This window comes from Pygoscelis adeliae, unplaced genomic scaffold (genome assembly GCF_000699105.1).
Source record: "Pygoscelis adeliae isolate BGI_AS28 unplaced genomic scaffold, ASM69910v1 Scaffold160, whole genome shotgun sequence".
Taxonomy (NCBI): domain Eukaryota; kingdom Metazoa; phylum Chordata; class Aves; order Sphenisciformes; family Spheniscidae; genus Pygoscelis; species Pygoscelis adeliae.
In genome coordinates this window covers 7,555,719-7,569,314 of record NW_008824035.1, presented here as the reverse complement: position 1 = coordinate 7,569,314, position 13,596 = coordinate 7,555,719, and the positions used below count along the sequence as shown (strand labels likewise).

Below are 13,596 nucleotides of genomic sequence, written 5' to 3'. Positions count from 1 at the left end.
AAAATAATCAAATGGAACATACCCATGACTATCACTCTGATTTTCTGACTATCAGTACCAGAGCTATTTTCTGCAGTAAGAGTGTAAAAATCAGAATCTTTTCTAGTCACATCCTTAATGATAAGAACAGAAGACTTTTCTGCTTTATGCACAGCAAGGCGACTGGATGTAAGTACATCTTGATCTCCTTTCAACCATTTACAGACTGGCTGAGGCTTCCCATATACATGAGCTTCAATTCTCAGTTTCTTTCCAGCTTTAATGTGAACATGATCAGGCATCAGGATCTTAGGTGGGACTGAAAAAAAATCACACAGAAACATATAAATTCAACTTCTGTGACATATTAAATTACTTTTTCTTATGTTTTCATGTGAAAGTTCTCTGCTTCTCTCTCAAGTGGAATCACCAGTAGGAATGACTTGATAATTTTTAATTTAGGTTCCACGTATGGACAACTAGAGATTCTGCAGTGGGCAATATCTATTCCAGTCTTACTTTTACATTCTTGTACTGTTTATAAGAGAATATTTTTGAGTTTGGATTGCCTTCTCACATGTTTATGTAGAGACTTGTGCACTATTAATGCATGAAATTATTCCTCTTTATATCTAGAACTTGTGGTTGCTCACTTATTGCTGACTTTCTACAAGACAAACATGAAGGAGGAGAAAAGAAAGACTGAAGTTCTCACTGAACTAAACCTATTTCCACAGCCAATCTTTTTATACCCTCGAATTATTCTTCAAGTAGAACCCCTTCTCCTATTTCTTTTGCACAGAATCTTTCAGATTTCTTCGAAAAGAAACATGGCAGTATGTTTGGTGTACTTTTCTTCCTGCCACGGGCTAGTTTTCATTCTCTTTTGCTCCTATACCTCCCTCTTCCTCTTTCCATGTCACAAATGAAAAAGGTTCTTCTTATCTGTCCCTTACCCCTACATCTTCCATGTCTCAGGGACCCTACCACCTTAATTAGGCCAACCTGTCCTCCCTGCCTTTCACTTTATATTCTCAACCAACTCTACAATATAAACATCCTGTTTTATCTTTAAACAACTCCCACTTTTGGCCCCATTTATCTCTCAAACTACCACTCTGACTCTTTTTCTCTTTCACTTTAAGTTCATTGAAGGTATTTACTATTTCTCCTTAGTTCCTATCTTCTGGTTCCAACTGAAACCACACCTGCAAAATTCTTTACTAATTCTGAATTAGTGGTCAACTCTCAACCTTTCTGACCTGTCAAAATATTCAATACAGTTAACCATAATCCTCCAGATGATTTTGTAAAGCATATGTCATTCTGGGAATCACTCAAAGAATAAGAATTCTTGCTCATTTAATTATTAAAGCAGAATATTGCAACATAGGTAGTATTTAAATTGTTACTTACTGAGTTGTTCTTTAATTTCAAATACTCCTTCCGTTTCTCTTGGCAAACTTACTCCTACAGCATTTCTAGCTGCCACTCTAAATTTGTACTTCTTTCCCTCTTTCAGACCAGCTACAACAATGGAGAGATCTTTAACAACTGAATATTCTGTCCAGCGATCCGCTGGTTGGTCATCTTCTTTGTAGCTAACAATGTACCCATCAACTTTAGAGCCTCCATCACGCAGTGGTGGCAGCCACCCTAAAGTAGCACTATTCTTCGTAATTTCAGTAACTTCAAGTTTTCTTGGTGGATCAGGTTCACCTTTCAGGGGAAAAAAAAGAAACACATTAAACATTGAATTTCCAAGATTTTCTGACTATTGAATACTTGTTGAATTATTGGATGCTACCATGCTAATGCAACAAGGACAATATGGAAAAAAGCAAAATTCTTAATAATTGCAAAGGTACTATATTCATAGATTATATTATTTGAAAGAAACTGACACAGAAATATTAATGTTTATTGTTGAGCAGTTAGTAGCATTGTCCAATTCAGAAACACTAACTTTGAAAAAAATGCAAAATCTTATTAAAATTAGAGAAAAAACATAAAATGTGCATAAAGGCATACTTACTTAGGGGATCTGTTGCTAGAACTGGTTTTGGTATGTCAGTTGGAACACCTGACCCATATTCATTTACTGCTGTTACTCTAAAGAAATATTCATTTCCAGGTACAAGGTTAGCTATTTGGAAACTAGTTTTCTTTAGTTCTGCAGTGACTGTTCCCCAGGTCTTCCTGTCAGCTTCACGTTTCTGCAGGATGTAATGAGTTACTGGGCTACCGCCATCATTCTCTGGAGGTGCCCATGAAAGATGGCATGACATCTTGGTGACATCTGAAACCTTGAAGTCCGACACAGGTCCAGGAGTATCTATAAAGAAATTTCAATTTATGCTAGTCTTTTCTTCTTTAATAAATTAAAATTAAAGGGGGCTAACAGCTTCCTATACAGGGGGAGTTAGTGTTAGCTCATATAGTTGCGCTCAAAAACGGTCATAAAAATTTCTGCAATGAACATTCAATATAGTTAAAAAATTGTCTAGGGATATTTCTCTCATTACTTACCCAGGACTCTGACGTTCACAAATACAGCCTTTTCTCCAGCTGCATTAACAAGTGTCAATGAATATTTGCCTGAGTCATCACGTGTTGAATCGGGGATGACACAGAAGGCCATAGTGTCAACCAGATCAACTTGTCCTTTTCTGATAACATTATCAACACCCATTCTCCTCCAGGTGACTTTTGGTGCTGGGCGACCCCTAACAATGGCAAAAAGTCTAATAGGGCATCCTGCCCTGACTGTGACTAACTTTCTCATGCTTGCATCCAACTCAATCTCAGGAGGTTCTGAAAGACAAAATTAAAGAAACAAAATGCAAAGTTTAGCACATGAAAATAAAATAAACCCAGAGCAAATAAAGATTGTATGTAAATACTCATAAAGAGGATGGGAAAACTCACCAAGTATTTCTTTGGGAGACACAGCTTCTTTCAGTTCAGCTGGTCGGCCAAGGCCAACCTGGTTTTGGGCAGAAACTCTGAACTCATATAATTGGTTCTCATCCAGGCTGGTGGCTGTAAATTCTGTGTGAATAACTTGGGCAGCAACATTGCATCGTTTCCATCCTGCTTCAGGATCAGCACCCTCAACTTTTGGTCTAATTTCCACAACATATCCAATAATTGGAGCACCACCATCATACACTGGTTTTCCCCAGCCAAGGGTTATGGAACTCTTTGTGCTATCAACCACTCTCAAGTTTGTGGGAGGACCAGGTGGTTCTGAAAGACAATAAAAATTACAGATAAGAACACAGTTGTGCAATTTAGCAATCTGTTATGTTAACATTAGAACAAAATATAGTAGTATACAGTGGTATGATACCTATTGGGTCTTTTGCTACTACAGGTCTTGATGGCAAGCTTGGTTCTCCAAGTCCGACTTCATTTTCGGCACTGACGCGGAACTGATATTCATGACCAGGGATGAGATTAGTAACTTTCTTGCGCCTCTCTGGGATTGCGGTCTTAGTAACAGGAACCCATCTTAGTGATCGTTTCTCTTTCTTCTCTAAAATGTATCCTGTAATTGATTTGCCACCATCATATTCTGGTGGATTCCAAACTACAGTCATCTCTTCTTTGCTAACTCTTGTGACATCTGGAGGGTCGGGGCGTCCAGGTCTATCATATTTTGTTTTTGCAATAATTGGGTGTGTTTCCATTGGTGGACCAGTGCCCATTTTATTCTCTGCACGAACTCTGAATATATATTCATTACCTTCAATGAGGCGTGTCACATTTGCACAGTTTGTTAGGACAGAGGAAGAGTATGTAGACCAAACCATACGCTTGCTTTCACATTTTTCAAGGATGTAGTTCTGTATTTCACAACCACCATCATCTTCTGGAGGGTCCCAAGTAACAGTACATCGATCACTTGAAATGTCAGTGACTTTCAAGTTTCTTACAGGACCTGGTTTATCCAAGACAATAACAGTAGCATATGCTACGAAACTACCAGCTGTGTTAGTTGCAGTAATCACATATTTCCCACCATCACTACGCCTTGACTTTGTGAGAACAAACTTAGATGTGTCAGAAGTTGTTTCAATACTGACTCTTGGAGACCTGGTTAGATCTGTGGCATCTTTGTCTTTTGTCCATACAACTTCAGGCTGTGGTTTTCCTCTGACTCCAGCCTCAATTCTAATTGTGTCACCTGCTTTCACAGTTAGCACCCCACTTAACTTCAAGTCTAGCACTGGTTTCTGCAGATCTTCCTTCACAACAACTTCAGCTGTTCTTACCCAGTCACTTTCACCTGCCTCATTCTTGGTTTGAACTCGGAATTGGTAAATCTTATTTTCAACACATTTATCTACCATGTAGTGTGTTTCCTTAATGCTGCCTTTGTGAACCCTTTCCCATTCATCTGAATCTTTCAGTTTTCTCTCAACATGATAACTTAAATTGGGACTTCCACCATCATAATCTGGCCTTCTCCATTTCAGATATACAAATGTCTTTCCTTTCTCTGCAATGTGAAGATTTTCTGGCTCGCCAGGCTTGTCAATAGGATTGATGGCAAGGATGGGAGTCTTGGTCTCAATGCAAGGACCTGGACCTATTTTGTTTTCTGCACAAACTCTGAAGAAGTATTCACGGTTCTCTATAAGATTTGCCTTTACTAATCGTTTAGTGATATCAGAGGAGACAATTGACCATCCCCTCTGGTTTGGTTGACGGTACTCTACTATGTAATTTGTAATTTCAGAGCCACCATTATCCACTGGACTCTCCCAAGCGATCATACAAGAATCTTTTGTGACATAGCTTATTTTCAGGTTCTGACACGGCCCAGGTCTGTCAAGTACATTAACAACAGCAAAAGCTTGAGCATGTCCACAGCTGTTCTTAGCTGCTATTATATATTTGCCATGATCAGATCTTTTGGCTTCTTTCACTTGCAGTTCAACATTAGGTAGATCATGGACTATTTCAATACGCTTTTCTTGGACTAGTACTTTGCCATCTTTAGACCATGTTATGTCAGGATCTGGCCTGCCTTTTACTTTACCACTAATACGGATTGTTTGGCCTACTCGAACAGTAATTAAGTCTCGACAGGTCACATCTAGGCTTACTTCTGGAGGAGAAAGAATATCCTTTGCAAGTACAGTTTCTGCCAGTTCTCTTGGTTCTCCCTCTCCCACAATGTTGACAGCTTTTATTCGGAATTTATATTCATTTCCTTCTACTAACCCAGGTACTCTGAAAGCACACTGTCTAATGAGTTCATCCTTATTAATCCTATTCCACTGCGTAGTTCCAGTTTTCTGACATTCCACGACGTATCCCAGAATTGGGCTGCCACCATCTTTGAGGGGCTTTGTCCACACAAGATCAGCTGTTTCTTTGGTTTTGTCTTTTAACTTTGGATTTATAGGTGGTCCAGGAGGAGTGATAGGACGTGATGCTTTTATTGGATCAGAGCTCGGAGATGGTTTGCTTAAGCCCACCATGTTTTCTGCAAAAACTCTGAATTCATATGTGTTGCCTTCAAAAAGACCAGTGACTCTGTATTTCATATCAAGTATTGGTGCCTTATTGACACGCACCCATTTACCAGATGCTTCCCGACGTTCAAGTATATAACCAGTTATTGGAGTTCCACCATCAGATTTTGGTAGGGTCCAAGACACTGTTGCAGCATTTTCTGTAATATCATAAACAGTTGGTTTACCAGGTGGGGATGGTGGATCAAACATGTATTTAGCAACTGTTGGTTCTGAATCAAGGGGTGCACCAATGCCTATCTTATTTTCTGCCCGAATACGGAAAATATATTCACAGCCTTTCTGCAGTCGTGGAATCTTAATTTTTGTGTGACTTGTTCCAGAACTAACCACTCCCCAAGTTTCTTTCTTTGATTGACGTTTCTCAACAATATAATTTATTATAGGACTCCCACCATCATCTTTAGGAGGGCGCCAAGAAATAACCATATGTTCTGGTGTTACTTCAAGAATATTAATAGGACCAGTTGGTGGGCCAGGAACATCCAAAACTGTAAGATGTAGAGCAACAGTTTTGCTGCCAGCTGCATTAGATACTGTGAGTAGATATTCTCCTGTATCTTTTCTTATACAGTCTTTGATGGTAAGTACAGTTGAATAATTGTCAGTCTCAATCTTGTGTCTGCCGTCTGTTTTAATTTCAGTGCCATCAGTAACCCATTTTGCAGTGGGAACTGGCACACCTCTCATAATTGCAGGAAGTCTCACTGTGGTGCCAGCTTTAACAACAAGACCTTCAATTAACTTCACATCTAGTTCCACAGATGGAGGTACTGAAATTAGAGAAAAATAAAAATTACCTTTTCAGGGGAAATGCTTCAAGAAAGAGAGAAAGAATCAGTGAAACAACATGAAAAACTAAAAATTACCTAGTTTTTCTTGACACTCTATTGGTATAGTTGTATCTGGAAGGCTGAGACCAATAATATTCTGAGCTTTCACACGGAATTTGTATATTTTTCCTTTTTGTAGGCCTGTAACAACACAGTCTAGCATAGGGACCGTCTGGAACTTTGTCCACTCATCTGCACCATCTTCTTGATATTCCACCAAATATCCAGTTATCTCAGCACCGCCATCACGATCTGGTCGATTCCAAACAAGGGAAACTTCAGTCTTGTCAACATCTACATGATGCAGATTCTTTGGTGGCCCTGGAGGATCTTTAAAATACAAAATCAAAATGGTTACTAGGATGGCCAATCTATGGTAGCAGTGTACCATGATCACATTAGTACCAATAAAATAATCTCAAAAATTACCAAGAACAATATGAACAAAACAAATCATATAACTGAAAAACACTTACGCAGTGGATCTATAGCTTTAATAGGCTTGAGTGTTTCCACATATGGACCTCTACCAAATTGATTCTCAGCTGCAACTCGGAAGAGATACTGAGTGCCTTCCATCAGATATTTAGCCATGTGACTGCGTTTCTTGGAGGATGATGAGATGGCTACCCACTGTGCAGAAGCTACATCTTTCCTTTCCACCACATAGTTGGTAATGACAGAGCCACCATCATCTTCTGGTTCCATCCAAGTGAGATAGCAAGAATCACTTCTAACTTCACTGATTTGCAGATTTCTGGGTGGACCAGGTTTATCTAATATTGAAAAAAATGGAATCTGTTATTTATTTGATAACCAAAGCATTTTAGTAAATTTCAAGAGAAATAAATATATTTCATATAATTTTTAGTTCTTTTTCTACTGTGTATTTCTTATAACTTGGTTTATTGATATTTTCCAGACATTCCTTTATTTCTTAATCTCTAATTATAGAATAAAAACATGCAATATAAAAGGAACATCAAAAAGATTACCTAAGACAATAACTTTTACTGAAACAGTCTTTGAACCAGCTGGATTTTCAACGGTCAGGGAGTAAATTCCACCATCTTCATGGACAGTGTTACGAATTTCAAGCTTGCTACCAACTCCTGTAACCTCAATATCAGCTTTCGGTGAGACCTCATGATCTTCTTTCTTCCAAGAAACTTTTGGGAATGGAACACCTTTAATAACAGCACTAAGTCTCAGAGTATCTCCAGCTTTTACATGCTGTTCTCGGGCCATATTAGCATCAAGTATCAGCTCAGGAGGTTCTGGAATCAAAATGATATGTTTTTAGAAAATGAGGGAAAAAAAATCTCTTCTTAGGTAAACTTATCTGAATTTATTAAACTCACCAAGTCTGTCCTTTACTTCTACTGGATCAGGAACATAGGCTGGTTCAGATTCACCTGCTGCATTGACTGCCTTGACCCTGAACTTATAGGTCAAACCCTCAGTAAGGCCAGTGACTTTGTATTTTGTTTCAGGACAAGAATCTGCTGTAAGATTGGCCTTTTTCCATTCTTCATCTCCAACTTTCTGATACTCAACAAGGTAGCCAATTATCTTGCCATTACCATCATGGCGTGGTGGTTGCCAAGATAAATCAACTGAATTTTTAGTTTTATCTACTGCTTCTGGATTAACAGGTGGACTTGGTTTTGCTGTTAAAAAAGCAAAAAAAGAAAGAAATGGGAAAGAAAGGAAACTATTAAAACTATTTTCTAACTGAAATGAAGAGTGCATTAAAATTTCAATGAGAAATGAAATTTAATACTTTACCAATTGGATCTCTAGCAAAAATTGGCTTTGATGGTGGACTAGGATCACCAACGCCAATTTCATTTTCTGCTGAAACACGGAATTCGTATTGACAGCCTTCAAGGAGGTCAGGGACTTTGAACTGAGTACTGGGGAAAATTGGGTCTTTGGTAACTCTGACCCATCTTGTAGCCATTGTTTCCTTCTTTTCTACAATATAGTTTGTTATTGGCTTGCCTCCATCATATGGTTTGTTCCAAACCACTACTGCAGAGTCTTTGGTAACATCCTTAATGATTGGTTGCTCAGGTGCATCAGGAACACCTGGGGGAAAAAACAAAGAGTTTATGAGCACTACAAACAGATTAAAGAGTAAAGTATCAAACTAAGATAGCAAATTAATAACATACGGAAACGGTCCTTGGCTTTCATCTCATCAGAGATGAGAGGATCGCTTATGCCGTAAAGATTTTCAGCATAAATTCGGATTTGGTATTCTCTTCCTTCCAGCAGCTTAGGAATTTTGCACGTTGTCTTAACTGTGGCAGATGTAACTGGCATCCACAGGTCTCTGTGTGTATCCTTCTTCTCAACAATGTAATTTGTAATTTCACTGCCCCCATCATCTAATGGAGGTTTCCAGGAAACTACCATATGATCTTTATGAACTTCATCAAATATAACTGGGCCTACTGGAGGTGATGGACGATCTGTTTAAGAAAAAATGAAGCATACCTATGCTTTTATATGAACTTCACATAATGACATAGATTAAACACTGTCAATACAGTAAATATATTATGAAATTAGAAACTTGGCATTAGAGTTTTAATAAGGAATCAAGACCTCAAGATTATTCCTCTTTAATAAGTGTTTGACTCACTGGACTTAATTCCTTAATGCTTATGAGATATTTGGTGATTGACATTTTCTACAGTGTTGACATTCTCTAAATGCATGAAGAGACATTAAATTATACATGCTGAATAAACTAAGCCAGAGTTAACTATGTACTCAAAATTTCTAAATAGTATTTCAGTATAAATGAGAATGCAGTAAATCAAATTATTGTAATAGAGAACACATTTTAATATTTACATTTTATATAACTCAATGAATTCTAATCACTACTAAAAATCACATACAATACTGTTGTTCAGTAAAACCTACCAACAACATTAACTTGACAAAATCCTTTTCTTGATCCTGTGCTGTTCTCTACAGTAACACAATATTTGCCTGAGTCTTCACGGACAGATTTTAGTATCCCCAGGCAAAGAGTTGTAGGAGTTGTCTTGATCTTTGTACGGTCATCTTCTTTCACAACAATATCATCCTTTAGCCAAGTGACCTTTGGTGCAGGCTTGCCTGAGTAACGTCCAGTCAGGCTGAAAGCTTCACCAACCCGAACAATAAGCTTGTCTCTAAAGTCAAGGTCAAGTGATGGAGGAGCTGAAAGACAATATTAAAAAACACAATGCCCAGAAATGTCAGCAATATTAATAAGAAAAAGTAAGGAATCAGTAAATGTAATCACTGTTCTCAAATACGAAAAAGATACATACCAATTTCATCCTTGCATGTGATTGGTTTTGTGCAAAATGATGGCTTGCCTTGCCCCACAATATTGCAAGCACTCACACGATACTCATAGGTGTCACCCTCTTTCAAGCCTTCTACAGTGTATTTCCTATCAAGCATTTTCTCCTTTGTAACTTTGTGGAATTTCTCTTTTCCAATGAGACGGCTCTCTAGAACATACATGGTGATATCTGAGCCTCCATTATATTTTGGAGGGTTCCAAGTTAATGTAACAGAGTTCTTGGTAACTGCTTTTACTTCCAGGTCTTCTGGACGGTCAGGAACAGCTGCGAATAAACAAAAAAATATGGTAAATGCATTTTTCTGCATATTCATCTCATATGACAGTAATGCAAACCTGAAAATATACTTACTTATTGGATCTCTAATGACAATCTCTTTTGTTGTCTCTGTGAATGGACCCATGCCAATTATATTCTCAGCTGCAATTCGGAAAAAGTAGGCTTTCCCTTCAGTGAGTCCCTGAACGGTAGCATTCTGTCTCGTAACTGTGTAGCTTACTGGAGTCCAAGCTCTATGGTCAGATTCACGTTTTTCAATTATGTAGTTGGTAATAGGAGAACCACCATCATCTTCTGGAGTAAACCATGTCAATTTACAAGAGTCACTGGTTAGGTTCTCAGTAAGGAATGGCATTCCAACTGGGCCTGGCACATCTGAAAGCAAAGAAGAAATGGAGTATTTAAGTATACATGCTGAATATTATGAAATTTTACTTGTTCACAAGGACTGAAGTTGCTATTTACCTAGCACATCAACAATAATAGTCTTCTTCCGCTCACCACCGGCATTTTTAGCAAGAAGAGTGTATATACCCTGGTGGCTCCTTTTGCAATTCTTGATGACCAAAGAAGAACTAATAGCTGTTTCTTCAATTCTGGCTTCTTCTGGTAAAGCTTGGTCATCCCTGCTCCAAGTCACTGTTGGAGCTGGTTTTCCTGAGACATATGCTATGATCCGAATTACTCCTCCAGCATGAACAACAATTCTGTCCCTGACGCTTGCATCCAAATTAATATCAGGAGCCACTGTGGGAGGTGAACAAAAAAATTTATTTTTTTTTTCTCACTTTGACTTAGAGGTACTAAAAATGTAAATGTAAATGATAAATACCAATTCTGTCCTTCATTTCAATAATGTCTGTAACTTCTCCAGGCTCTCCAATGCCAGCAGCGTTCACTGCTCTAACTCTAAATTTGTAAAAACATCCTTCTTTTAATCCTGCCACAACGAACTTGGTTCCTCTAATTTCTTTATCTTTTACCTGGAAAAAAAAAAAATTATAACATCAGCTAACACCAAGGTATCATCAATTTCTTTGTGATGTTTGAAAAAAATCTTAAATCAGATGTTGTTTCAGATTTACAAGCACAAGACAGTCTTAAGCATACATGGACCTAGCTCACATAGAAGTCTTCAGAATCTGTGTAAAGAAATACAGGACTTGGACATACAAGCTATTCTGAAAATTCACCTTTTTGATAATTCTAACAGACAAGGATGTTACAGCAATTACAATAATCTGTGGTCTCAGAACAATTACATGTATTATTGGACAAATAAACTCATTGTGCTGGTTTTGTCTGGGATAGAGTTAATTTTCTTCATAGTAGCTAGTGTGGGGCTATGTTTTGGATTTGTGCTGGAAACAGTGTTGATAACACAGGGATGTTTTCGTTACTGCTGAGCAGTGCTGACACAGAGTCAAGGCCTTTTCTGCTTCTCACCCCACCCCACCAGCGAGCAGGCTGGGGGTGCACAAGAAGTTGGGACGGTACACAGCCGGGACAGCTGACCCCAGCTGACCAAAGGAATATTCCACACCATATGACATCATGCTCAGCATATAAAGCTGGGGGAAAAAGAAGGAAGGGGGGCACATTCAGAGTGATGGCGTTTGTCTTCCCAAGTAACCGTTACATGTGATGGAGCCCTGCTTTCCTGGAGATGGCTGAACACCTGCTTGCTTGTGGGAAGTAGTGATTTGCTTTGCTTGTGTGCGTGGCTTTCGCTTTACGTATTAAACTGTCTTTATCTCAACCCACAAGTGTTCTCACTTTTACTCTTCTGATTCTCTCCCCCATCCCACTGTGGGGCGGGGGGAGTGAGCGAGCGGCTGCGTGGTGCTTAGTTGCCGGCTGGGGCTAAACCACGACACTCTTATAAGTGAGAGTGGCAAAAAAAAAGGAATTATTTGTTCTTCTTAACCCCAATAGGAAGCCTGTTTACCTGGAAACGGTGTAGGAAATTTAGGTATTACTTAAAATGCACTCAAATGTTTATGGAGATACAAAAAATAGCCAAGGTATGGCTTTTTTAACATCAGTTAAATTTTCGGTAATGCATTACTGAAAAAAAATTTTCAGTAATGCATTATGGAAAAAAAATTCAGCAATGCATTATTGAAAAAAGTAGGAACATAGTAGTTGCAAATGATTTGGCAGAGTCTGATGCCAGTGAGACTTACTTTTGTGCCAGTTCTAACTTGGTCTTGTCTTCTGTTCTTTTATCACAAATTACCTACATATTTTCTCACACATTTAAACAGAAATTTAAAAATTCTAAGTTTAGGAAACTGCAAAGTTAACTTGATGTGGAGGGGCAATTACTGACTTTTGCATTTGGTCTTATATTTTAAACATAGGAAGATAATTATGGTGCAAAAATATGAACTTTTAAAAAATAACTTGCATAGTGAAAATTTGTAAAAAATATATTTTCTGGAGGGATTTCTTTTGCTAGACACACAGAGAGAAGAAATGCAGATTCTGTAATATTCCACCTACCCGTTCCCATTCTTCCTTTCCTTCCTCTTTATACTCAACAATGTAGCCAGTGACCCTAGAACCACCATCCTTTAGTGGTGGAGTCCACTCCAAGTCTACAGATGACTTTGTCCAATCAGTAACTTTTGGAATAGGAGGGCCAGGTGGGGCTGAAAAATATCGTCATACCATTAGAGCATAACAATATATTCTATGTTCTTATTTGAATATTTTCAAATTCAAAAATAGGAATCTAAAATATTTACCAATAGGATCTCTAGCCATTGCTGGATCAGATGGCATGCTTGGTGGACCAACACCAGCTGCATTGATAGCTGAAACACGGAACTGATATTCAGAGCCTTCAATAAGACCTGTAACTTTGTATGAAACCCCTAGTGTCATAGGTTTGATAGGATCACGGTTAACCCTGGTCCATCTCTTTCCGGTAGTCTCTTTGCGCTCCAACCAGTAGCCAGTAATAGGAGAGCCACCATCATGTTCTGGTTCTTCCCAGTTTACAGTCATTGAGTCACGTGTTATACTGCTAACAGTTGGCTTGTCACAAGGTCCAGGAACAGCTGGGGGAAAAAATTCACACATAGCTTGTAAAAAAGAATGCTAAAGGAAGGTGGAGATAGCTAGAGCGCAAAACAGAGCTATGCACTCACATGGTCACAGCTGTATTAGGTAGCTACCTATCTGCACGAGATTCCTTCCCTCATCCACCTTCCCATCCATATTCAGATACATATACTTCTGTGAAACAAAGTGTCTTTCCTTCAAATAAGGATTGTCAAAAATGAGTTGTTCTCGCCTTCCTGGATCAGTACCTCATTTCAGTGCCCAGCCTAACCTTGGATATTTTAAGAATGATTTTCTCTTGCCAGCCCAACATGCCTTCTACATCAGAGATACTCTGACTAATTTATCTTTCAAAACTGAAGGCAGGAAATTGACTCTTTCTGATCTATAAGGGCAATAATGTCTCAGATACAACAGAATGGCCTGAATCTTATCAGATAAATCCTTATTCGTATATTTAAACCTTAGAAAAGCTTGATATTGTATTTTAATATATAACAAGGAGGGAGAAAAGTATTT

General features: G+C 38.4%; 1 protein-coding gene across 1 annotated transcript in view; it reads right to left on the bottom strand.

The window, feature by feature from the left end:
* TTN (titin) overlaps positions 1 to 13,596 on the bottom strand; it is a 246,273-nt gene that overhangs the window by 53,320 nt on the left and 179,357 nt on the right. The window contains 19 exon segments of the mRNA XM_009333163.1: positions 23 to 298; positions 1,396 to 1,698; positions 2,015 to 2,314; positions 2,509 to 2,793; positions 2,908 to 3,228; positions 3,332 to 6,298; positions 6,395 to 6,688; positions 6,835 to 7,134; positions 7,354 to 7,635; positions 7,720 to 8,028; positions 8,147 to 8,449; positions 8,536 to 8,835; positions 9,296 to 9,577; positions 9,691 to 9,993; positions 10,081 to 10,383; positions 10,474 to 10,755; positions 10,841 to 10,991; positions 12,514 to 12,662; positions 12,759 to 13,073. Coding sequence (XP_009331438.1) covers positions 23 to 298; positions 1,396 to 1,698; positions 2,015 to 2,314; positions 2,509 to 2,793; positions 2,908 to 3,228; positions 3,332 to 6,298; positions 6,395 to 6,688; positions 6,835 to 7,134; positions 7,354 to 7,635; positions 7,720 to 8,028; positions 8,147 to 8,449; positions 8,536 to 8,835; positions 9,296 to 9,577; positions 9,691 to 9,993; positions 10,081 to 10,383; positions 10,474 to 10,755; positions 10,841 to 10,991; positions 12,514 to 12,662; positions 12,759 to 13,073 — 8,025 coding nt within the window.